Below are 24,626 nucleotides of genomic sequence, written 5' to 3'. Positions count from 1 at the left end.
AGAAATACTACTACATCAAACTAACACTTAATAGTTCCTAGATCTCTACCAGATGACCATTATTAGGATTCTAATATTTATATATTTTTTCGTGATTCCCTAGCTCTGGGATAAATGGTGGTCAATTAAATGTTAAGAAGTGTAAATCTAAATTAATTCATATAAAGCACATTGCATCCAAAGTACTGACAGTACTTCCATGGTGTTGGTTGCTAAAAATTAATTCATATAAAGCACATTGCATCCAAAGTACTGACAGCACATTGCTCTGGGAATTTTGGATGCTCTTAACAGAGCCTAATCTGAGATCCTATAGATAGTGATTTTTTTTTTATTTTGTGGTTAGTTTTTTCTTTCAGTTGAACTGGTCATTTTGTTTTTTTATGCAGATTGGTGGGCTGCACCATCACCACAAAACAGATCATTTGTTTCCCCGTATGGAGCTTGTATGGGTATGGGTGCCATACCCACACCAGATAGCCATGGCTGTATGGACACATCCACAAATTCATCAATGCGGTAAAGAAATTGATATGCATTCTTTTGACTGGTTTAGATGCACAATTGCACAGTACTACTGTTATGTAATAATATATACGCTACAGATTGCCTCAATTTCTCATTATGAATTGCACCAGAAAAAGATGTGCCACTGGTATATGGATTGTATTTTATTTCATCATTCACAAAGATCCAAGCAATTTCAAAACTGATAATATATTTAATTGCTACAGGTCAAATGATGGTGCTAATGAAAATCTCAGATGCAACAGCAAAAATGGAAATGGCAGTTGATTTTGTGACTTTTCAAAGTGTTGAACAACTAACAAATGCTTTTCAGCCAACTATCCCTCCATACCCTTCCTATTTTGATCTGAACCAGTAGCTTGCAAAGTGAGTGACTCTAATTCGATGTTCTTAAGAAAAAAGAAAGAGTTATCATGAAACTTTAACTAAAAATTTATCTCTGCTGCAGTTCTCATGTACTTATCACATCAGTAAAATCGTAACTGAACAATAGCAGAAGTTCATGCCGAATTTCATTGTACCATATGCTTGTATAGTGCTTAGTTAGTTTCTGTACAGAGTATCTCTTAGGGCCTTATACTTCGAAGTTATAGTATTAAGCATTGTACAAAGAAGTTGAAACCTAGGTGGGATATTTTTTGGGTTTTATAAACCAAGTGGGGTATCAAGCATGCTCATGTAGCAATTTCTAGCTGGTGCATTTGAAACCTCAGTGCATTATTCATGTCTAAGCTCGTAACAAGCAGCATGCATTTGTTTCATCCATTGCTTTCTTCTGACCACCTCTGATGTGTTGATCTAATCATTTAGATGTTTTCTCATGCACAGTTAAAATAATAATTCCTAGCAAGTAAAGACAACAATATTGCTCTGTGAAGCTAATCTTCTCTATGTGAATCCAATGCTAATCAACTGAACGATGTTGCAGTGCACTCTGTTCTTTTGCTGCAGGCAAGTGAATTGCCATGTAGGCTACTGTTTGTTGTCAGTTAAAGTGCTAGTACTATGCCCACTAATAATGAGGGCATGAGGCTATTTGAGCCTTTTGACTGGATCAGAAGAACTTATTTGGCTTCCAATTTGTATGCATGAGTTTAAGATATGCTGGAGACACTTTTATGTATTCAAAAATTTATCTAAGTAGATGATTGTGAGCCATGTACGAGTAATGTAAATATATTTCTAATATATGATGCTACTGTTAGTAAACAACGTACCTCTTATCATAACCTTCCCCAGTGGCAGGAGCTGATGAATCAATTACAAATCATTCACTTACACCCAAATGCAAATGATGAGGTGGAATGAGATCTGGATAATTTTAAAACCTTCTCTACCAAATCACTCTACAGGTTTTTAACTGATGGCAGGGTGTGCTCTTGAACTGCACTAAATATTTGGAAGTGCAAGGTACCGATGAAGATCAGAGTGTTCGTCTGGCAACTTTTGAATAGTAAATTGCATGAAGCTACAGTCCTAAAGAGGAGAGGTTGGAACCGCAGCCAGAAGTGTGCTACAAGGAAAATGGCACCTAGCTAGGTCTATATATGATTTTAGTTATTGAGTGACGATGTGATCATCTACTAGGTTATCACTTGCCAAATGTTCTGTAGAGCTCATTTGTTGTGTGTTTGACCACACCCTGATCAGATACGAGCCTATGCTCACATGGAAATTATGTTGATGAAAACACATAAGCTGAAGTTTATAAAAAAAAAAGGTCACACCATTCACCAGTAGCATATAATTTAGTTGTGGTTTGAAGCCCTCACAATCAGATTCTGAGTAAGATAGGTGTGTTAGATAACCTGCAATATCTCATACTTGATTGCTGCATGCTTTGATAAGAGTTGTCAAGTGGCTGCATGTTTTTCTATATCATGCATCTCCATTTTGGTCTACTAGTGAAAATTTCCTGTTTTGGTCTACGATGTATGATCCCTGGTTACCTTTGCTTAACATTCTTAACTTTGCTGGTTTCAGGCCTATCCATGAAGTGAAAATCTTGCACGCCACCGTCAAAGGTTGAAGCAGCACTGTCCAGTTGTATTTGGCGTTAGCCCTTTTTTCACGAAAACTACGTAGGAGAGCTATGTGTCTTTTTATCAAGAAGAATAAAAAGATACAAAAGGGTGGGAAGTAAGAAACCCCCTCCCAGGCACCGCCCACAGGGATTAGTTGATACAACATGCAAGAAAGTAAATGGTGTTAGCCCTTCTAAGGGTGTGGGTTGTAACAGTTACAATGGTGTGGGTTTTGCTTTGGGCTCCCTTCTGTTGGGTGCAAATGGGCTGATATCATGAATGCATTGGACTGGTTTGGGTTATAGAGGCAATGATTTGGCATGAATTGGTGTGGGCTCATTTGGTTTGTTCTCAAAAGGTGTCAGACCATGGAAACTTCAGCATAACAATGGAGGTACAAATCAGCCCATGAAAGACACTTGCATTGGGCACACTTTGTAATTTATTAGAATTTTGTGTCACATTCTACCACGTTGTTGTTTCAAATTGGGCCACTTTGTAATTTATGACAATTAACCAAGTTAGATTGGTTGATCTAGTGGATTAGAAAAGCACGTGATTGAACATTTCATTTGACATTGGAGGCAAGATTGTCGTTAGCAAGAAGTGTTTGAGATCAGATTACGGACTTAAATGCAAAGACAAGATGGTTTATTCTTTTCTCATAGCCTGAAAGAAGCACGTGAAACTGGTTTTGTTAGACTTTATAGAACTAACAAACATCAACTCAAATTTTCAGCATAAAAAGTGAAATTGCTTGAAAACAAGTCGTAATTGAACCAGCTTTCTTATCTTGCAAAATATTAGATTCTAGATCCTATATAATTGTAGGTCCGAGTAAGTAGAATGTTTGCACAACAACATAAAAAACATATGTACTATACCTCTATTTAATTGTACGTACTTTTTCTTAGATTTTATTCCTTAGTGTACATCTTTCTCTCATGATTTCACTCCCTACACCATCTTCAACTTGGCCTAATAGCTTCACAAACCTCTTCAATCATCTACTCATTGTTGGGTGCCATGTGAGGACCTTGGCACGACTGCTATCAACCAAACCATCACCTAATGCAACGTTCTTTACATTTCCATGTCTCTGTAACATTTTGGTTGTAACATTATTTTTTGTTACTATAGAGGATATAATTGTCACACATTTTACGTGTTCCATTTATGTGTTATAATATAGTACCACTCTGTAACATTTTACTTGTAACATTAACTTTTCTGTTACTATAATTGTTGTTAGTAACACATTTTTCTAAAAAACGGGTATTGTGTTACAAGCCAATTCTGTAACACATTGTTTTGTGTTACTATAAAATTTCTTTGGAACACATTGATGAATGTGTTACATGAAAGTGTCACAATATCCTTGTTTTGTAGTAGTGATAGTAATAGCTGAGCAAATTTTAATGGTAACTATGGTAATAGCTGAGCAAGATCATCAGCCTATACTCTCAAGTTACATGATGTCATTTTCATCACAGGCTGAAAAGCAAAGATTTTCATCATTTGCACCGCTGTCAGCTGACAGTGCAACAACAATACACGGTGCATCAGCAAAAACGGTTTTTACATGCACCAAGCGCTCAGGTACCATATAGCATTGTGAATTCGGAGATAGATGCATGCATCATAATAAGAGCACTTAGTTGCAGCCCAAATTAGCATATCTAATTTTTCTCAAAGACACCGTAGCCGGGGCTTAGAAACTAAAGATCTTATATGATATACTGTAAGATAATAGGATATGCAATAAGCAGGCTACAACTGGAAGGTAAATGATAAGGAGTGTGGTCATGGTTGAAAGCAAAAGAGCCACAGTGCACTAGAAATCCATGATACCTTATAAGTGCATTGCTAGACCACATCATCGATTCAGATTTCAGAAACTTTGGTGTTGCATACATACATACTTATCCCATGGACAAGGTTAACTGACAGACCCAAGTCCCCGATACCCTACTGTATTGCAACAAATTCTAAAAATAAATTGCACAGTAGTATAGAACACCAAGCAAACACTAAAGTTGGTCATGCACACATGTATAGGTGGCGACAGTCAAATTGTCACACAAGAAAGAGGAGCCAAACCTGATCCAATCTGAACAAACATTCAAGTCCTAACTCTTAGCATCAATCAGAGCACAAAAACGAGCTCAGATACAGGTGTCAGCTTAGCTAATATATTGAATTAAAAAAAGTCATGTTCTTCTACAAATAGCAATGCAAAAATCACAGAGCTCTATTGAACTAAGCTAATAGAAAAGAAACTATTGGTCATTCCAGATCCATTAGAGAGCAGTATGTCAAAAGCACAAGAACTACATATATTTCACCTGGAGCAAAAGAACAAGAGCAAAAGAACTCGAGAAATGGCTCAGATTTGCCCATTATCAGCATGACAACTGCAATTTAATTTCACTTGGAACTTAATTTAATTCTCTCTCTCTAATGGGAATTGAACTGGCCACAGAACTGGTTGCTTGTACTGGTACAAGCCATCCTAGTTAAGCAGCAAACAGAACAAAATATCCCAAGTACCAGCTCATAAGGTGCTAAAGTGCAGAAGTTCTCTAATGGAAACTTGATTCATCACAACCACTCAAGAGTAGTACAAAACAAAAAAAGTCACAAGGCATAGTTAGGGAAGAGGAGAGCAGCGCGGCACGAGACTGGGATTTCATGCTAGCTGTTTTATCTCAAAAGTTATCAACATGTTGCTAAAAAACATTTAAGCTCTTGTTCTGATTCGAGACACATGTTTTGTGCTATAAACACAAGCAACCTTAATACACTTTGAGAAAGCATAGAACACAGATTAGAACTTAGGGCAAAACCAAAATGTTACTACGATATAGGAGGTAGTATTTGCTAAGTTCCTCCAGACTTCAGTAGAAAAAAAGCCATCCTACATATCCCACAGTTGTAACTTGTCATTGGAAAGTATGAAATTTGTTTAGCCAAAGCCCCTGCAGATAACTAAGCGTTCAGATAACATTTTGTTAATACTCAACTGGTTAAATATGCAACAGGTAAGAAACAAACACTAACAAGATTACAAGATGTCCTTCCTATCAAAATGCTTTACACTACTAGCCTACTAGTAAGAAAAGATCAAGGAAAAAAAGAAAGAAAAATATTGCTAACATAACATACATTCAAATCAATAGGAGGCTGTTGATGTGATTTCCCCAGATTCTTAGAAGGGCTGCTGATGTGATTTCCCCAGATTCAAATCAGGGAAAAAAGAAAGAAAAATATCGATAACATAACAAGGCATCCATGCATGCAAAAGTTTTAAAAGTAGCATAACCAAGATAGCATTCTAAATGTATATAGCACTTTTATTCTACAGGTAGCATAATTCAGTTGCCAATTACGCTCGAAGGATTAGTATAATAGGAAATCATTTTGGATGTGCAAATGCAAATTAAACCACAAAGATTTTTTATATAAACCTAAAGCTGTTTCTATGTGTAAGTAGCTAGCCTTCCAGATTTTTCAAAACAACCTTGAGAGACATCTCATCAAGCAATTTACACCGCACTACATCTTACAGTCTCCATGCAGTGCAGATATTTGTGTCAATATAGATATAGCAATGTTGAGAAAAAACAAGGACATATAGAGAAGCTGCATGTGAAGAAAAATGAGGAATTGACCAAGATTGTAGCATCACTTAAAATTAGTTTGCTATTGAGTGCGCGTGAATCCAATCTATGGGTACAGAAGTGCCAGTTATTAGTAAGAATACAGAACAGCTGTAACTAAGTTGACAAAAAGTGAGATTGTGTCTATAATGGATGCAAGGTAAAACAGATAGGATCAATCATGGCTACTAATTTCCTTTGTCTAGAGTCATATATGAAGTAGAAGCAAATGGATAGAACACTACATGCATTCGGAATTCCAGAATAGCACAAATTTGTTACTCAATAGCAGCTATCTGCCAACCAGTCAGAGGAACCACACACGCTGCATTACAACTGAACTGAGAAACCAAGGCATCTGAACTACGGCCGGGGAAGAAGAAGGGGGAGGAGAGGGCCGGATCTGGCCGGGTGAAGAAGGGGGAGGGGAGGGGCACCCGCCGGGGAAGAAGAAGGGGGAGGGGAGGGGCGCCGGCAGGGGAGAAGAAGGGGGAGGGCGTGGATCTGCTCAGTCGGCGGCGGCGGCGATGGATCCGGATGCGCTGCTCGGGTGAATGGTGAAGAGGGAGACGGATCCGGTGTCGGGGGTGAAGGAGAGGGGCCGCGCCCGCCGCGTCGATGAAGAGGGAGAGGGAGGAGGGGAGGAGTGGCGGCGCTGCTCGGGGAGGGGAGGAGCCCCCGCACTGAGTCGCAGAGGGAGGGGCGCGGCGCTGAAAGGAGAGAGTGAGGGAGGGGGCGCGGTCTAGTGCGTGCGTGAGAGGGTGTTTGGGGGCGCGACATCCAGCGGGTTAGGGTTCGGATTTTTCTGTGCGTGCACATATTTTTTCCTGTGCGTTTTTAAAGAACCGACAGAATAAATTGCATTTTTCTGTGAGTGATGATTTTTTCCGTGTGTGTATTGTCAACACAGAAAAATCAATTTTTCTATGGGTTTTCGTATTTTCTGTCGGGATATTTTGGAACCGACAGAAAAATCGTAATTTTTCTGTGCGTACCGAAAAAAACGCACAGAAAAATTCATCACCCACAGAAAAAAGCGAGATTCCAGTAGTGTAAGTCACAATAAGCCACAAATGCAAATGCAATCACTGCGGAGGCCCTTGGAACCACTGCGACAAATCCGGGTCTTGAGGCTGATTATTTGATGCCGCCGATTGATTCTGCACAAAAGAGAAGAGATTGCACGTGTGAGCTGCAGATATAAAAAACTCAGTGCAATCAGAAAGTATAAGTAGTGTCTTGAAAAAATACTTGCACGTAAGTATATATAGTACTAACTTGTATTTGTGCATGGGAAGCTAATAAGGAAGCTTCTAGTCTATTTGATTAAATTTTGGGAGAATTTATATTATATATGATATATATGAGCTAGGCTAGGCAGCACAGGCTGTTGCATGCGTACGTATGTATGATATATATGATGTGTAAGCGGTGATGACACGACGCCACTTGCATTTGTGTGCTGTGCTGCTGCCAGGAAATAACTATATATATTATTAAACTAATAAAGTGGGAGTACGTACAGAACTTAACAAACGCAAGAAAACACAGTACCATATCTAACCGATGATGATGAGAACGAAAGTAGTACTACATGCTTAAGCAACAACAACAAAGCCTGATCTGATGAGAAACACAGTCTGCATGCATCGCATTGGCCATTAATGACGACGTCTTAGACTAATGCACGCTCCTCCTAATCTCTCTCTCTCTCTCTGAGGTCAGCACAGAGAAATTAGAGAGGGGGTTAGAGAGAGGGAGGGACTTATAGAGAGAGAGAGAGAGAGAGAGAGAGCCAGAGAGAGGAAGCTGCGGCATCTCCTGCACACAAGCAAAGACTTGCTTTTGGCTGGTCGGCGCCACATCCACCTATGCAGTAGTAGCTTCCTTGCTCAGCAGCCATGCATGCTTCTATCCTATCATGTGTGTATATACAGGCACTTCTACCACTAGTCCTATGCTTTTGCTGCCAGGCACGCCACCTCCGTACCCTAGCTTATCTAGCTAATAAACCTCTATAACCCCCCCCCCCCCCCCTGCCATCTAAAGTTCTCACATCTAAAGTTCTCTAAGTCATTTTGTGCTAACATCTAAAGTTCTCTAAGTCAAAGTATTTAATCTGCAGTATAAGGTGTCAAGTGACTCATAGTAGTTGTGGGTGGCTGAGGTGGAGGGGATAGCATTGGTGGTGGTGGCAAAGCTTGACCCATACTCGATGCAAAATTCTACATGTATTGGAACATTTGGTCCATCCTCAACCGATTTTCTTCCTCTATCCTCTGCATCGTCAGCCGTTGTTCTTCCTCCATGTTCTGCCGCTCGGCCGCCACCCTCTGCTGAATCATCTCCTCCATCCTCGCCTCCATCTCCTGCCATTGCTTCGTTTCTGCTTCCACCCGGGCCTATAATATTTCATCCCAATGTTACAATGCAAAGCTAAAGTATGTAACAATCAACGAACGATAAATAAAACAGAAATAACCTGAAGAGCCTCCATCTGTAACTGTGTAGTGGTTGGCCGTGGGCGTATCGCCGGGCTCGAGCTCGTGCTCCTTGCTCGGATCTGGGAGAGAGTGGGAGTAGAGGCCGTGTCGATTGTACTGTCGCCAATCCAGTACCGGCCATGCTTCTTGCCTCTTCCCACCCTCATCACGATTTCTCCATCAAGATCCTGGGTGCACGGATCGAACTCTGACCCATGAACAACCCTTGCCATCGCTGTGTACTCAGTGACGCCGCTGTGGATGCTAGGATCGCTGTACGCCTCGGGCGGGTCCTCCGGGTTGAAGTCGATGTTTGTCGTCGCCTTGCCCTTTTTGGACAGAACCCATGCCTTGAACTGGGAGCAAGGCTGGCCATCATGTGACGACGACTGCGGCAAAAATGCAAAATGATTAGAAATTATGCAGAATTGAGCGTTAGAAAAAAAGAAATGAATTCGCGTACCTATTTTTCCCTATATTCGTCGAGGCTCTGGCTTCTTTGATGGTGTGATGCACGTGGCATCAGCAAACGCCGGTCCCAGCAAGCGTTGTGTGTCTCCACCCACCCGGGCTCCAACCACTTGTCCACCATGTATTCCCAGCACCCGGAATGCTGGGCGCACCAGTACGGAGGCACCTATGTCATCAAGTGTATGACATATGAGAAAATGAAATTAAGCGTAATTAATCTCATAAAAAGTAAGTATTAATGTTCTATATTTACCTTCAAGAATTGTTCCTGGGTCAGGTTCATTGTTCTTGCCTCTTCTTTTTTAACCTTCATCCCTCTGTATTGAGCATAGTAGTCGATGATGGCCTGGACGCGCGCCTCGTAGTGCATGTCCTTCACGAGCTTCTTGGCGGCTTCTTCAGAGATGGAGGCCGCCTTGGCCTCGTACCCCTCCTGGCATCTATAGAAGTCCTGCATATAGACGTGATGTATACAGTCATTACTTCAAGAATGTCCAGTGAATGTGATGTATTGAGCAATGTAGTGCGAGGAATACTTACCCATAGCTCGCCCTTCACCCGCTCCGCCTTGTTGGGGAATACCCTGCCGTCACGATCAGCGGCGTTGCGGGCGGTGACGTAGTGATCCCACGTGTAGGCCGGCACCTGCTCTTCGCCGAACTGCGCTAAGCCAGGGAAGTGTAGCCTGCACAAAAGGACAAGGATGCCGTTGACCTTGCGGTTGTGATCACCCCCACTAACCTTAATCCAACCCCTGCCCAAGTGATTAAGATAAATTATTAGTTTCCATTGTAATTTTCAACATATCAAATGAAAAATTATTGGGAACATCTAAAGTTATTTACTTTTTCCCATAGGGTCGAATCATCGGGCGTCTCTCAAGAGGTATCAGTCGCCTCGGGAGGGTCGAGGGACCTCGCAACCAGACCTGGGAACCAACTGCCTCCTCCTCCACCTGCTCCTGCTCCTCCTGTACCTCCTCCTCGTCACCAGAGTCATGCGCGGAAGGTACCTCCTCATCACCAGAGGCATGCGTGGAAGGTACCTCCTCCTCCTTAGACGACGACGAGGGAGCTACAGGCGATGGGGGCCTCACCCCTTTACCCTTCGTCAACCAAATGAACTTCAGAGAAGCCTTGCATACTGGGCATGGGAACCTCCCGTGAACACACCAGCAGACGAAAATCCCATATGCCGCCAAGTCATGCAGGGAATACTGGTACCAAACATGCATTTTGAAGTTTGTCTTTGTAGCTCGGTCGTATGTCCATACTTCTTCCTCCCAAGCATGGACCAAATCATCAATCAGAGGCTCCATGTACACACTCATATTATTCCCCGGGTGTTCTGGAATTATCAACGACAAGAATATGTTCTATCGTTGAAAGAGGATGCTAGGGGGGAGATTGAGGGGGATAACGAACATGGGCCAACAGGTGTACGGGGCAGCCGCCATTCCATAAGGATTGAACCCATCTGTTGCCAGCGCAACACGTACATTACGAGCCTCTAGAGCTTTCTCACGATGAATCACATCAAACCTTGTCCAGGCTTCACCATCGGATGGGTGTACCATCTTCTCACGATTGTATCGACGTCTGTTTTTGTGCCATGTCATCTATTTCGCAGATTCCTTAGTCATATAAAGGCGTTGGATCCTCGGTATGAAAGGAAGGTACCGTAGGATCTTCATGGGGATTGCGAGCTGCCTCTTCTGACCATCACCAGAGTCTACCTCCAGTAACCTAGACGATTTGCACTTCACACAGTACTTTTCTTCTGCATACTCTTTCCTAAATAAGATGCATCCCTTCGGACAAGCATGTATCTGCTCGTATGGCATCTTAAGTGCACGAAGGAGTTTCTGTGCCTCATACATGCTCTTTGGCAAGATGTGACCATCCGGGAGCAGGCTGCCAACAACTGTGAGCATAACATCGAAGGCGTCTCGACTCAAGCTAAACTGGGACTTCACGGCCATTAGGCGTGCAATGGCATCCAGTTGAGAAACCTTGGAATGCCCATGAAGCGGTTGTTGTGCCACAGACAACATGTCGTAATACGCCTTTGCGGTAGCCTCTGGCTCCTCCTCCCTACGTCCTTCATCGAAGTGTGCTTCATGATAGTCATTTAACAAGTCTCCTACCCCAGCATCCCCATCATATTCCTCGATGCGTTGTCTCACGACCTCGTCTCTCCCACGATCGGCTTCATCATGGTAGATCCACCTGGTATAGTCTGCCGTAAATCCATTCTTGCAAAGATGTTTACCCATGACCACCTTGGTTTGCTGACGCATGTTTGCACATTTGCTGCAGGGACACCAAGTGACACTAGCTCCTTTAACCCTTGCAAATGCATGTTCCAAGAAAGCATCGGTCTTGTCAATCCATTCATCGGTCAACGAAGTCTGACTAGAGCGGCCCGTGTACATCCACTCACGGTCATCCATCCTCTAGCATATCAGCGAGTAATATAAAAAATCACGTTGCATCTACACGTTCCTATACTATCTAATAGGTGAAGATAGGTCCTAATCCCACCCGAGGATGTGTAGATGGGGTTAGTTTCCATGCTCTACTCCTATCTGAGACAGAATTTCGGCAGCACCTCCCCGCAGTTCTCCAAATACAAGTCCTGAAAGTGAGATTGTGTATCCGGAGAACAACAGGGAGATGCTGCCGAAACTCTATCACGGATCGAAGTAGAGCATGGAAACTAACCGCATCTACACATCCTCGGGCTGTCCAAAAAACGTGGACAATTCGAAACAAATACGGTTATAGATATGCAAAGATCTGCATATTTCGAACCATATCTCTTTTGAACGGGAGACGCCTAGCTAGGTTACGTGATATACGAACATGATACGGAACGAAGGATCTTTTATGCCTCACCTTGCCGTCCTGCAAAGTGACGAGTTGAGGACGTTGTAATAGCCTCTCATGCAATAAAAGGAACATAATAGTGTCAAATCTAAATTTTGGCAGCACCTCCCCTGCATAGGGAGGTTTCCAAAACCTGCAACAAATAAAATGGCACGATGGCCAACAACCACACACACTCGACAACAAATGGCACGATGGCCGACAACCACATACACATCTTATACCTTGCAAAACGATGGCAAGTTGTGGGGCGGCGGGAGGGCAAGGCGGAACCAGGCGGCAGGGCGGGGCAGGGAGCGGTGGCAAAATCCTACAAGTTGAAGATAATAGAGAACCAAATGCATCGGGTCAGTAAGTGTATAGCGAGATCATTAAAAGAATGTCAATCATTGGCATGGAAAGTCTTAGTTTCATCATGTCTTAACATCAAATATTTCATAATTATTGTCATGTCACTTGTCTGCTGAAATTAAATCAATCTTGGAAGTGCATATCCAGTACATAAATAATATGTAACTCTTATTTCTACAGTGACAGAAAGACGCAATCGACTGACCAGTGTTCTATTAGGCAAGTTAGGAGCTAGGCGGCAGCGTCTTGGCACCTAGCACCTAGAGTGACAACGAAGTACCCAGGTGTCCAACTAGCTTGTGTGTTGTGGCAGCAGCCATAGGCAGCAAGTTTTGCGTGCAACTGCAACCAGCCTTGAGTTATTCACTTCACGATGCTCATATAATCGCCAAGCAACAAGTGAGAAACATTCATTTTGTACATATTATTAGGCATGTTCATGTTACCAGAAATGCCCAGGTTTTGCAAATAGTCTCCAAAAATTCCAAGTCAAACCCAAATCATAGTTTTTCTGTTATTACGCATGTTTGTGATCTCAAGTTCCAGATGTTCATGTTTATATGTAAAAAAAAGGTTCGGTTTTAATTGCATCAACATTTTCACTAGTAAAAAAAGGACTTCTATTCCCGACTGCCAACCCCCTTTGTTCCCGGTTACGTAGTCGGGAATAGGAGTTCAGGAATAAAGGGTTATTAGCCGGGAATAGAAGTGGACCTTTAGTCCTGGTTGGTGATACCAACCGGGACTAAAAAGGTAGCCACGCCAGCGCCTGGGCTGGCCCCTTTATTCTCGGTTGGTATTACCAACCGGGACTAAAGGGTCTTTTTTTTTCTTTTTCTGCTTATTTCAATTGATGATTCTTTTTTGTTTTAATTTGGTTTTCGAATACGCATTATTCGCTGCAAAGTAATATACGTATACGCGCGCGTACTGTAAAGTTTTCGCTCGATCAATGCACGCAAGCAACACAAGTAAAAGTAAACTAAAACATAATATTACATTTCATCATCACATGTAAAGTTTGTATTAATTGTACATTTCATCATCACATGTTCTTTGGATCAATATGAAATTTGGCTTTCATCATCACATATTTGGGTCAAAGTAAAACTCGCCGCCGGGGGCGGTGGTGCCTGCGCGGGGCGGCCGACCAGCGTCGGTGGCCGGGGAGGCGAGCGCCGGCGTTGCATGGAGTGTGCCCGTGGGGGGCCACCATTGGTGGGGAGGCCGGTGGCACGTGGGCCGCGGCGAGAGGCGGTGCGCACGGGGCGTCGTGTAGATGCTGGCGAGAGGCGGTGCGCGGGCGTCGTGGAGTGCCCGCGGGGGGGCGTCGTCGGTGGGGAGGCGCGCGCCGGCGTCGTGGAGTGCCTACGGGGAGGCCGGTGGCGCATGCAGGCCGGCGTGGGGGGCGCGGCGAGAGGCGGCACGCGTGGGGCATCGTCTCGGGGGCTCCTCCGGTGACAGGCGTGGTGTCGAGGGCTCCTCCGGTGAGGAGGGCGGCGTCGGGGTGGCTGGGATCCACGATCTGGTGACGGGGAGCCAAATCGGCGGCGCGGCTCGTTGATGACGATGAAGTCGAAGACGAGAAGTGAGAGGAGGAAGAGAAGGGAACTGACCTTTAGTCCCGGCTCCTAACACTGCCCGGGACTAAAGGTCACCTTTAGTCCTGGCTGCAACCACCAGCCGGGCCTAAAGGTCCACCTTTAGTCCCGGCCCCAAAAACCAGCCAGGACTAAAGGTCCTTTAGTCCTGGCTCCAACCACCAGTCGGGAATAAAGGTAATTTTTGGCGGGCCGCCAAATGCAGCCCACCTTTCGTCCCGGGCCGTGATCGAAGCTAGGACTAAAGGGGCGTGCCAGTTTTTTGGTTGGTTAGTGTATTATATATATTTCTTTTTATTTAAATGTTAAATTCGTATTATTTGCTTAGTAAATTAAATACTAATGCAAAAATATAGACTTTAATTAAAATCATTAAATCTATTGGTTTTCGACAGAAAATTTGTTTTTACATCATTTTAACGTAAATCTTTAAGTTCTTCATCAATAATTGTATAATTAATCGGTGAATTCGCGCGGAAATTTAATTAAAGTGCAAAAAGCACCAAACCAGCTCAGAAAAATCTCAAACTTGGCGGTGGCCTCACACAGGGCATTTCAGTCTTGAGAAAAAGTTTGAGACCAATCCGGCACTGGAAAGCACATGGACCTCAGAATCCCAGAGAACCTAGGTGTATAGATAGGGTTCGACAAAAGGTTCTATATACCTCTGTGAAGCACATCGACTCCGCCTATGTTGAAATGGCTTGAAATTTTTTTGGCAGTCATTTACCCCCAAAATATGGGCCCACACAAGATCTTAGGTTTTTTTGATATTTATTTTTATTATTACATTTTTCTTTGTGCCGCGTGAGACGAAATACGGTGAATTATAGATTGAAAACACTAGAATTTTGCGTCGACCTCCACAGAGATTTATCACCTAGGGCACAAGAGACCATTTGGCAAAGTTTGGCACCATTCCGGATATTTTCGGGGGTGGACTCAGTTCAACGTATAATTAATCGGTGAATTCACGCAGAAATTCAATTAAAGTGCAAAAAGCACCAACCCAGCTTAGAAAAATCTCAAACTTGACGGTGGCCCCACACAGGGCATTTGCATTCTTGAGAAAAAGTTTGAGACCAATCCGGCACTGGAAAGCATATGGACCTCAGAATCCCAGAGAACCTAGGTGTATAGATAGGGTTCGACGAAAGGTTCTATATACCTCTATGAAGCACGTTGACTCCGCCTATGTCGAAATGGCTTGAAATTTTTTTGGCAGTCATTTACCCCCAAAATATGGGCCCACACAAGATCTTAGGTTTTTCTGATAATTATTTTTATTATTACATTTTTCTTTGTGTCGCGTGAGACGAAATACGGTGAATTATAGATTGAAAACACTAGAATTTTGCGTCGACCTCCACAGAGATTTGTCACCTAGGGCACAAGAGACCATTTGGCAAAGTTTGGCACCATTTTGGATCTTTTCGAGGGTGGACTCAGTTCAACGTATAATTAATCGGTGAATTCGCGCGGAAATTCAATTAAAGTGCAAAAAGCACCAAACCAGCTCAGAAAAATCTCAAACTTGGCGGTGGCCTCACACAGGGCATTTGCAGTCTTGACAAAAATTTTGAGACCAATCCGGCACTGGAAAGCACATGGACCTCAGAATCCCAGAGAACCTAGGTGTATAGATAGGATTCGACGAAAGGTTCTATATACCTCTGTGAAGCACGTCAACTCCGCCTATGTTGAAATGGCTTGAAATTTTTTTGGCAGTCATTTACCCCCAAAATATGGGCCCACACAAGATCTTAGGTTTTTCTGATAATTATTTTTCTTATTACATTTTTCTTTGTGCCGCGTGAGACGAAATACGGTGAATTATAGATTGAAAACACTAGAATTTTGTGTCGACCTCCACAGAGATTTGTCACCTAGGGCACAAGAGACCATTTGGCAAGGTTTGGCACCATTCTGGATCTTTTCGGGGGTGGACTCAGTTCAACGTATAATTAATCGGTGAATTCGCGCGGAAATTCAATTAAAGTGCAAAAAGCACCAAACCAGCTCAGAAAAATCTCAAACTTGGCGGTGGCCTCACACAGGGCATTTGCAGTCTTGAGAAAAAGTTTGAGACCAATCCGGCACTAGAAAGCACATGGACCTCAGAATCCCAGAGAACCTAGGTGTATAGATAGGGTTCGACGAAAGGTTCTATATACCTCTGTGAAGCACGTCGACTCCGCCTATGTCGAAATGGCTTGAAATTTTTTTGGCAGTCATTTATCCCCAAAATATGGGCCCACACAAGATCTTAGGTTTTTCTGATATTTATTTTTATTATTACATTTTTCTTTGTGCCGCGTGAGACGAAATACGGTGAATTATAGATTGAAAACACTAGAATTTTGCATCGACCTCCACAGAGATTTGTCACCTAGGGCACAAGAGATTTGTCACGCAGGGACATGTACCTGTAGACTGCAGGGGAGGAGACCAAATTTGGGGTTCTCGAAACTGGTGTGAAGCTGAGAGCTCTGTTTTTTCTTTGAAAAAATCAGCTCTGATTTTGGTATTTGTTTGTTTGTATTTCACAAACTGTACACGGTTTGAAATTGAATTAGGTATTAATTATGCTCCTGATACAATGCAATGGATTAGCAGGGCATATATCCCTGGGGCAAGAACAAATTAAGGATGCAAGACATGACATGTATAGTCATGATAAACAGTATTTGACGTTGGGCCAAATCCCAATAACTTATTCGGTCACAAACTCAAAAATACAAGTACATGACTAATGACTTGAAAGTACAATACATATGCGAAGTGGATGATAAGGGAACAAAACTCGTGAAGCTAAGGCCGGCCGGACAGATAAAATCAAAACCAAAATGGACATGAACCAACACCGCAGTCAAAAAGGCTTGAATACACACATGAGAAACACCAACTGGATGACCTACACCAAATAATATTGCAAATCAAAACACATGAAGCCAGGGCGGACAGATAAAACGAAATAGCAAAATGGGCCTCACGACCCAACATCACAGCCGAAGGCTTCAGTACACATGAGTAATAAGCAGCACAATAGCTTGATTACAGACAACATGTTCAACACACAGCTAGGTTGAATAGTACATGTTCAACAAATCAAGCCAATCCATGAGGCCAACATCGGGTCCAACACATAGTTGACAAACTGAAAATCTGAAACACAACATAAGAAGTTCAACACTACTGGTTCGGAACATGGTCACATAAGCCCAAGCATGATTCACCAGATTCAATAAAAGGTAAGTATGTAGCTAAGCACAAAAGCACAAGCTGACCATTACTGTGCTCATTGCAAAGCTAGAAGGATCAAGTTTCTTTGCTTCTAATGGCCACTGCAGGCCTGTGAAATAGCCTTAATTTTAGGTTGCTTCTTCCTTGGACCTTTACACTTGCACTGTGCATGCATAACAGTAAAAATCAGGAATTCTCTCAGCAAAGAAACAGCTATGCTGATCCAAAAATAGAACATGTAGTAGAGATTACCTTATTGATCGTGATCCTCCAGAAGCTGATTTCCTTTTTCGTTCGTTGGAGGTTCCAAAGTTTGTCTATGGTGAGAAGGAAACTAATTAGAAGTGAAAGCTAGATTTCATATATAATCATAGAAAACAAGTGTATAATTGCTAACCTTGGTAGAAAAGACATGGAAGATGTTGATGCTTCATCAATACAAGAGGACAATGCTTCCGTGAGTTGGTGCGTTGGTGGTCCTCTGCATAATAAGCAAACAAAACCCATGAAGTTAAGCTCGATAGAATAAACTGACAAAATCAAAAACCAAAATTTGTAGGACCTAACATCACATCAGTTGGAGGGTTGAGTACAAAATATTATAACAAGCTGGATGTATTAGCATCCTACGCCTAGCTAGTTGTGTAGCCCGCATATTGCTTACTCTGTGGTAGTGGAAGCAGGCAGCGGATGCCATTCCCCTGTTGCCAGCTTCAGGATGCCGGCATTGGACAGCAATGCCCAGAGGTGGGTCACAAACTCCCCGCCTTTGGCCAGGTGCTCGATGTGTGCCTCCGCGTTGTCAGACGGCGCGACGTACAGGATTGTTTCCGCCCAGAACTCTGCAATTACCCTCCAGCATAACTTGTCGTCATTGAGCATCTCAAGTTGTCGTCGCAGCTCAACACCCTTTTGAAAGGTCGTCTGCTGCTCACGCTGGTGCGGTAGCGGTAGCTCTCGCATCTTGGTGTGCTTCTCCTTTTCTTCTATAGGCGTTGTTCCTAGTGCACCCTGTGCTTCCTGCAAGACTCTTTGAAACACTTGTTTGGTGAATGGTGATCAGGCTGTGCTCCGGGAGGAACTCCGGAAGAAAGGCCACTAGGTAGGCGCAGTATCTTGACAATGTTGTGGCAACTTCATGGAAAGTGTCGGTGTCGGCTAATCGGGGGAACCCTTCCTGCTGATCACAATGGCGCAGTGACATGTCACAGTAGCAGGTTGCTATGTGCCATATGAGGATGGTGTCCGTGTGAGTTTCTTGCTTGCAGGTCAATAACCAGTCATAACCAGCACTGCCCCTGCTTATCTCGTCCCTGTTTATCTGATCCATGTTAATCTTCAGAGAACTGGTACCGTTTGTTGGTGGACCATCTATATCTCAGAGAGTATCGGCAACCAACTCTCTCATGTTGTCCAGCTGCAGCATATCGACTTCTTCTTCTACTAGGAGATGATTGATGAACCCATACGATGGTTGGGATAGCACAATTCTGTGGAACTAGGCTACAAGTGCCTTCTTGGGAGAGCGACGACGGTTGTAGTCTTGGAGAATTGAGTATTGGCCTATTTTGTTCCTCCAGTAAGCACCACCAGTTTGAGCTTGAAACGGGTCAAAAACATCCTGCGCATTAGGATTAGGCCTAAAACGGATGATGATGAGGCGGTCGTTGGGGAGACCATTGAGTTTTCGAAAAGCAGTGTGTATTGGACGCCAATAGATGGCCAAAAGATTTTTAACCAGCAATGACATTGGGGTCTCAAATAGTGTACACAATGACAAACGCTGCAATCGCGATTGGAATAATGGCACTAGACAAGACTGAAATGATCATTGTGAATGCCTCCATTAACTTTTGTGCAGCATCAATGTACTTCAATCCTGATTCTATGATTGGGAGGGAGGCGGTGAAGAAGTAATCGTGAAGGAAAGCCAACTGCACCTCAGCAATGGTGAATGCCCTCTTGTAGCCATCTGTTGTTCTCAGGTCCGCCAGCGCAAGACGGAGCACCTTGTCATCTCCTTCTTCTGTGCAGTGGAACCCATAGTAGCGCCTTGCTAAAAGCCGGCACAAGCTGTAGGAGACCAAATGTCCTTGTCCTCATTCGGCAGGTCATCTCGCTGCACCAAATCTTTGACAGTGACCCATTCCCCATTTCGCCCCTGCACAAAGGGATATCTGCAACAATCCAGCACCAGCAGACTGCTGTTACGGTTAGCATCATCATCATCAAAGAAGGGTGAGCTTGTTGACGACTTGCTGGACTCCCGCTTCATGTAGTCAGCAACTGCTTTGGTCTGGCAATCCAAGGTGGAGTCTGATGTATTAACAAACAGAGTTAAAAACGCCACGAGAAAAGGTAGACCCATCTGCAGGAGTCCGTCCAGCCATCGCCACCAGCACCAGTTGCAATTGCAAACTGGAATCCGAGCCCATTCCAAATATTCCCAACCAAGGAAGACTAGCCACATGAGATAATTGTAACCATCTCGTGGACGGTAGCGGAGAGAATAGGCTCTCATGTTGGTGACAAGCAGTACATCCTCTCGAACTGGAACACTCAATAATATGCAGACGACGCCGGCGACGAGGAAAGGGGTAGATTCATCGATGTGGGAGGTGGAGTACACAGCTTTGGCAGAATAAAATGTGAGAGGAGCGGGAAGATAGTAGGCTGCCATTGCACCGTACTGGACGAGGCAGTGCCCCGAGCGACGGCGCTTTCCCACCAGGACACGCTGAACCAGGTAGAGGCCACCCAATGCCAATGACAAGGCCATGAATTTGGTTTTGAGGCTCAGCATCGCCGTTACCACTACGACTAGTGTGGAGAAGATCGCGGCCATGGAGACAGCAGCGGCCCCATTCTCTGTCAAGGCTCGTGGCATCATGAACAGCACAGGCTGTCAGGGGCGTGCTGGTTTGCAGTGCAGCACACCAGCCGTGAGCTAAAGATTTGGGAGGATCGTACGGAGACGGGGGCACACAGGACAGGCAGGAAGAATAGGAGAGGACTTGCTTGGGTTGGGTCGCTCCAGATGCAGTGGAGGACGACGGAATTAATACTACAAGCAGCGCTACCTAGCTAGGTCTTTCTTCTTATTCTTTTCTTTACAGATGGAAAAGAAAAGGGCTTCTTTTTCTTTAGCGTACATTTTTAACCACAAGAACAGACTGTTTGCCTTCCGTCGCCGCTAAGTGTTGTGTGGTTCGCACCACGTTCCTCCAGACGTGCTTTGCCTGCCACTCAGGGGAAAGTAAAAATCTGCTCTCAGTATCTGTATCTGTATTTTCTTCATTCGTCATTGTCCGTTACAACTATAGGTCAGACTCTCTCGGCCGTCAGTGCCATGTGGTCAGGGGCGAAGGGAGCTAGGATTTAGATATCAAACCGGTAACAATCATACGTGATGAAATACATATACGACTAGTGGAAGGCGCGCGCCCTTGCGCGCTGGTAGCTACAGGGCAGTTTATACATAAAGGATTGCACAATAGCATAGGGTGAAGCCATATTTAATTTCATAAGATACATCAGGCTGACAATGCATTTTAAAGCTGGCATCATAAGAAGCAGTTGTAGGTTTCATGAGCAGCATGTCCTAATTTGCATTTAAAATCACGGCCTGTAATAAGCACGGACCAAATGTAAACAAGACGGAACAAGGTGGGCCTGTATGTTTTCAGATCATGGTCATCATCGCGATCAAATGATAGACAGTAACACGGGGCATGATGGATTAAAGCAATGCTTGAGTAAAAGATCCGTACTTACATTTACGATACAAAGAGAGAATAGACAGGGTCTAAAAGTAGAGGTATTCTAAGATAATCATGCAGTGTACACAGGAGTGAAAACGTCTAAAAGTCCATAAACGTGTTGCCATGCTTTGTCCTGGAGGTGGTGTTATATACATAGGTTTGAGATGTCGAGGTAGACTGGCAGCTACTTGGGTTCTGCTGACCCATATCTGTACCATTAGAAAGAGGGTTATTTTTTACACTATGATCCATATCTGTTGCTGCATTTGTAGCATGATCTTAACATTCGACAGTAACATGTGACCAAAATAGCTGAGGTTCGCGCAACATCCTATATTAGATAATAATTCATCAGATTTATAACTCTACAAATGCAGGTGTCTCAGGTCTTTTCAAAGTTATGTTCATGTACAACTATTATGTCTTAGAATCATGAATTGAATGAGTTCTTACAGTTTAATCTCACACAAATCCAACTTACTGGTGCTTGATCAAACACCTTGGACACAATAATGATGAGATCCATGAGCTGGAGACCACACCGCTGGGATGCCAGTAAGAACTGTTCACTTTCAGCAGCACCTATTCTGGTACGAAACAGAAGCAAAGAATGGGGGATTGGTGGAGGAAGTAAATCTCTAGAGTAAAGTTGATGCTCTTAAGCATTGTCTCTTGGCTATCTAAAAAGCAGCAAATCTAAGAAACAATCATTCTCTGATAACCTACACCACACTCCCTTCAATAAAACCATTCTTTGGAATTGCACTTTGTAATAATAATAATAATTTTACAGGCTTCCTCAAGCAGAAATAATACGACAATTGAGAAGAGTGGTAGATCTATGTATAGGAAACTAAAAAGTGATGTAAGGTGGACATAATAAGATTGGAAACTAAGTATTTACTCATTTCAGCAACGCCCATAGCTATACCAATGTCAGCTAGTTCAAGAGCAGGGGCATCATTGAATCCATCTTCAGTCATGGTTTTAAGGTAATTGTGTATGGAAAAGAATGCAAGAGCTGACATGTTCATACAGAATGTTAATTCAACAACGAGGAAAGAACAGTGACAAAATGTAACACGTTGGTTGAGTGGTTTTTAGGCTGAAGTGTAGATTACAAGGCTAAAAGGCAGGGAGGAACATTCTGCTCAAGCAAACATCGAGGACTGTTGTTAACTAATCTTGTCAAAGTTCCTAACTTGAAATGGACACTGAATTCTATTCAATCAAAAATGGACATATATATTGTGGGAAAAATAAGGTTATTTACTTCAATGCAGTTACAGTGTCGCTGCATCATCTATTGTAGAAAATTAATGGTTTCTGTGTGCTATGAAAACAAAACCACAGTAATCCGTATAATTGCTTGTGGTAATGTATTTGTAACTAAAAATGAAGTCAAGGATAAATGGGCAAACAACCTGCTAAGGCTCTGTTGTGGTTTCAGATGTAAAGAGTAAAGGGAATTGTTCTTATCAGCCTGCAAAAAGAAAAACATTTCATGTGAGAATCTGTTACAAGCTGTGTCACCATCAAATGTTGCTAACACAGCTAAAGGTTGTGGGCGAAGCTGGAACAATGGTATGCAAACTTTGCCGCCTTTACAACAGTTATTATAAAGTGAGTATAAGTACATAATAGTATGGATCTGCAATTTCACAAACTGAATGTAAGCAAAATTGTGTATAGAAACAAGGCCTTACAACATCTAAAAAGGCAACATGGTTTCCCCATGGCCTGGAATTGTATTGATCAGGTATCTGTCAGAGGTTCTGAATATAATGGCTCCACACTTGAAGCATGCAGTAAGCGTCATGTTCAAGGATAGTGAGGTGTGCTCACAGTGTTGCATTGCAGATCTCTAGATAATCACCTAAAACTGAAGTTTCTTTTGTAAGCTTAGCAAATATTGCAAGGATCAATTGTACTGGTACTTTTATTCTCTCAAACCTAAGTTTATCAGCAGCCAGGTATTTTATAGCATATAACTATCAAGTATCTTATCCATGGGTTAAGATCATGCCAGTTGCTAATTTCATTTTTACGGGGTGAGGAATAATTTGTCAGTAAAATGAAAACAAATAAAATGAGACTAAAGATGTCAATCTACAGTAAAGCAAAGCAGCAGACAACTATGAGGCTATGTGCAAAAATCAGCCTGACTTTTTTTGGAACGCAAAGAAATCATCGTGACTAAAAATGCTTCTCGGAGCCATGGAAATGGAAGCATCAGCAAGAATCAAATAGTTTTTTTCCTTTTGGAGGCACTTATATACCATGTACCTAATGCTACCATGTGCCAAAATAATCCTAAGGCTGACCTTTTTTTTATGTTGCTATAGAGCAGCAGTTACATCCCAATAACCTGATCATCATCCCGATTTTATGACTTGGGAAGGCAAACTTGATAAATTGCCACCAATTCTTGTTTTGAATGTTATATTTCTTGGCATGCCTTACTATAGAACGTATGGATATCAGATTCAGATATTAGAAATGTTCCATACTGTTAACTCAGAAGTCAGAACCAAATAGGGGAAAACTGAATTAATAATGCAGTTCTGTAAATGAAACAATGAAGCAACAAAATGTTAAACGAATTGGAACATACGGCTGAAAATCGAAAGGCTGGCTGAATGTTGAATGTCCACGTAGCTGTCATTCTGTGCAGCACCAATTATATGATGGAAGATCCATAATTTTGCATTTGAGAAGTTCTCTTGTACTCAACCGGTCCTTGAGCAATACCCAGAAGAAGACCCTATGTTTGTGCTGAGAACAAGAATTCCAGACCCATGAAAATGCCTGATGAACTTGTCTTCTACTAAGGTGTTTGTAAGTTTTTGAAGGAGCAAAAATAGCTGAACCCCAAACATTTTGCCAAACATCAAAAGGTTGTGTAAGCGGCACTGAACCTAGCTCCTCCGTCAGCTATTGTAGCTGAATAAAGGACTGGGTAGACATGGGAAGGTGAAAGAGATCAAATAAATCCTGTGAGTCTTTGACTCGTTGAAATGAGATGAATTTATTCTGGGCAAAGGAGTACAGCTCAGGGAAAGCATTCAAATGTATCTGCCCATTCCATATGTCCTGCCAAAAGATTCGAGTATGGTTTTATGCAAAATTATGGAACTTCAGTCTCACTGGCCGTGCCTGCCTAGCTACCCGCCGCCCGTTGGCAACTCGCAGAGAGGCAGAGTCGCAGTCGTATGCAGAGGAAAGAGAATGAACAGTCACTAACTCCGCGACTCGCAGTCGAAGACTCAAAGCGTCTCGCGTCGTCATGAGGACTGAGGAGTCGCTGCTGCGGCGTGCCTACGTCTGAGACTCTGCGTACGTATGGCTGTTACTAGGCTCACATACGCCAAATACTACTAGTGTTTGCATACCTGGGGAGGGGCCCATCCGGCTCCCTAGGCCTGGGATGGTTGTCCCTCTCGCCCCGCCCCAGGGCTGGGCCTGAGTCTTAGGCTGTGTTGGGTTTGGTTCGACCCGCTTCCATACGTGGCATGTCGATTTAGCGCTTACATGGATCTCACAGATGGGACCCACATGTCAGCGGCAGTACTGTTTGGCTCCCTGAAGTTTGTATCAATTTTTGGACCATCTTAACG

The 24,626-nt window shown here is 43.1% G+C and overlaps 1 protein-coding gene and 2 long non-coding RNA genes across 4 annotated transcripts; 1 reads left to right on the top strand and 2 right to left on the bottom strand.

The window, feature by feature from the left end:
• Nucleotides 1-386: 386 nt before the first annotated feature.
• On the top strand, nt 387-3,135 carry LOC136481374 (uncharacterized). Of its 2 annotated transcripts, none has more exons than XR_010764690.1 (3): nt 387-519; nt 735-894; nt 1,768-3,135. It is a non-coding gene; the product is annotated as an uncharacterized lncRNA (long non-coding RNA). The 2 variants fall into 2 exon arrangements; XR_010764689.1 differs by having other exon boundaries at nt 1,457-3,135.
• Nucleotides 3,136-17,086: 13,951 nt separating this feature from the next.
• On the bottom strand, nt 17,087-20,337 carry LOC136481373 (uncharacterized). Its single transcript, XM_066478729.1, has 4 exons — nt 17,913-20,337; nt 17,646-17,729; nt 17,501-17,565; nt 17,087-17,411 (listed from the first exon to the last, which is right to left on the bottom strand). The coding sequence occupies exons 1-3, from the start codon at nt 18,209-18,211 to the stop codon at nt 17,502-17,504; spliced, it is 447 nt and encodes a 148-aa protein (XP_066334826.1). The 5' UTR covers nt 18,212-20,337; the 3' UTR covers nt 17,087-17,411; nt 17,501.
• Nucleotides 20,338-21,492: 1,155 nt separating this feature from the next.
• On the bottom strand, nt 21,493-23,474 carry LOC136481372 (uncharacterized). The gene is made up of 3 exons (XR_010764687.1): nt 23,334-23,474; nt 22,434-22,492; nt 21,493-21,596 (listed from the first exon to the last, which is right to left on the bottom strand). It is a non-coding gene; the product is annotated as an uncharacterized lncRNA (long non-coding RNA).
• Nucleotides 23,475-24,626: the final 1,152 nt, after the last annotated feature.

The sequence above is a fragment of the Miscanthus floridulus genome, chromosome 9, assembly GCF_019320115.1.
Source record: "Miscanthus floridulus cultivar M001 chromosome 9, ASM1932011v1, whole genome shotgun sequence".
NCBI classification, from domain to species: Eukaryota; Viridiplantae; Streptophyta; class Magnoliopsida; order Poales; family Poaceae; genus Miscanthus; species Miscanthus floridulus.
The sequence above is the reverse complement of the archived record's forward strand: the minus strand, read 5'-3'. Positions and strand labels throughout refer to the sequence as shown.

What these genes read in the sequence shown, in the direction of transcription:
- LOC136481373 (XM_066478729.1), bottom strand. Translation starts at nt 18,211, where the DNA reads ATGCGAGAGCTACCGCTACCGCACCAGCGTGAGCAGCAGACGACCTTT. An exon ending in CCTGCTTCCACTACCACAGA is followed by an intron (nt 17,730 to 17,912) that starts GTAAGCAATATG and finishes CTTATTATGCAG; the next exon opens with AGGACCACCAACGCACCAAC. An exon ending in TCCATGTCTTTTCTACCAAG is followed by an intron (nt 17,566 to 17,645) that starts GTTAGCAATTAT and finishes TTCTCACCATAG; the next exon opens with ACAAACTTTGGAACCTCCAA.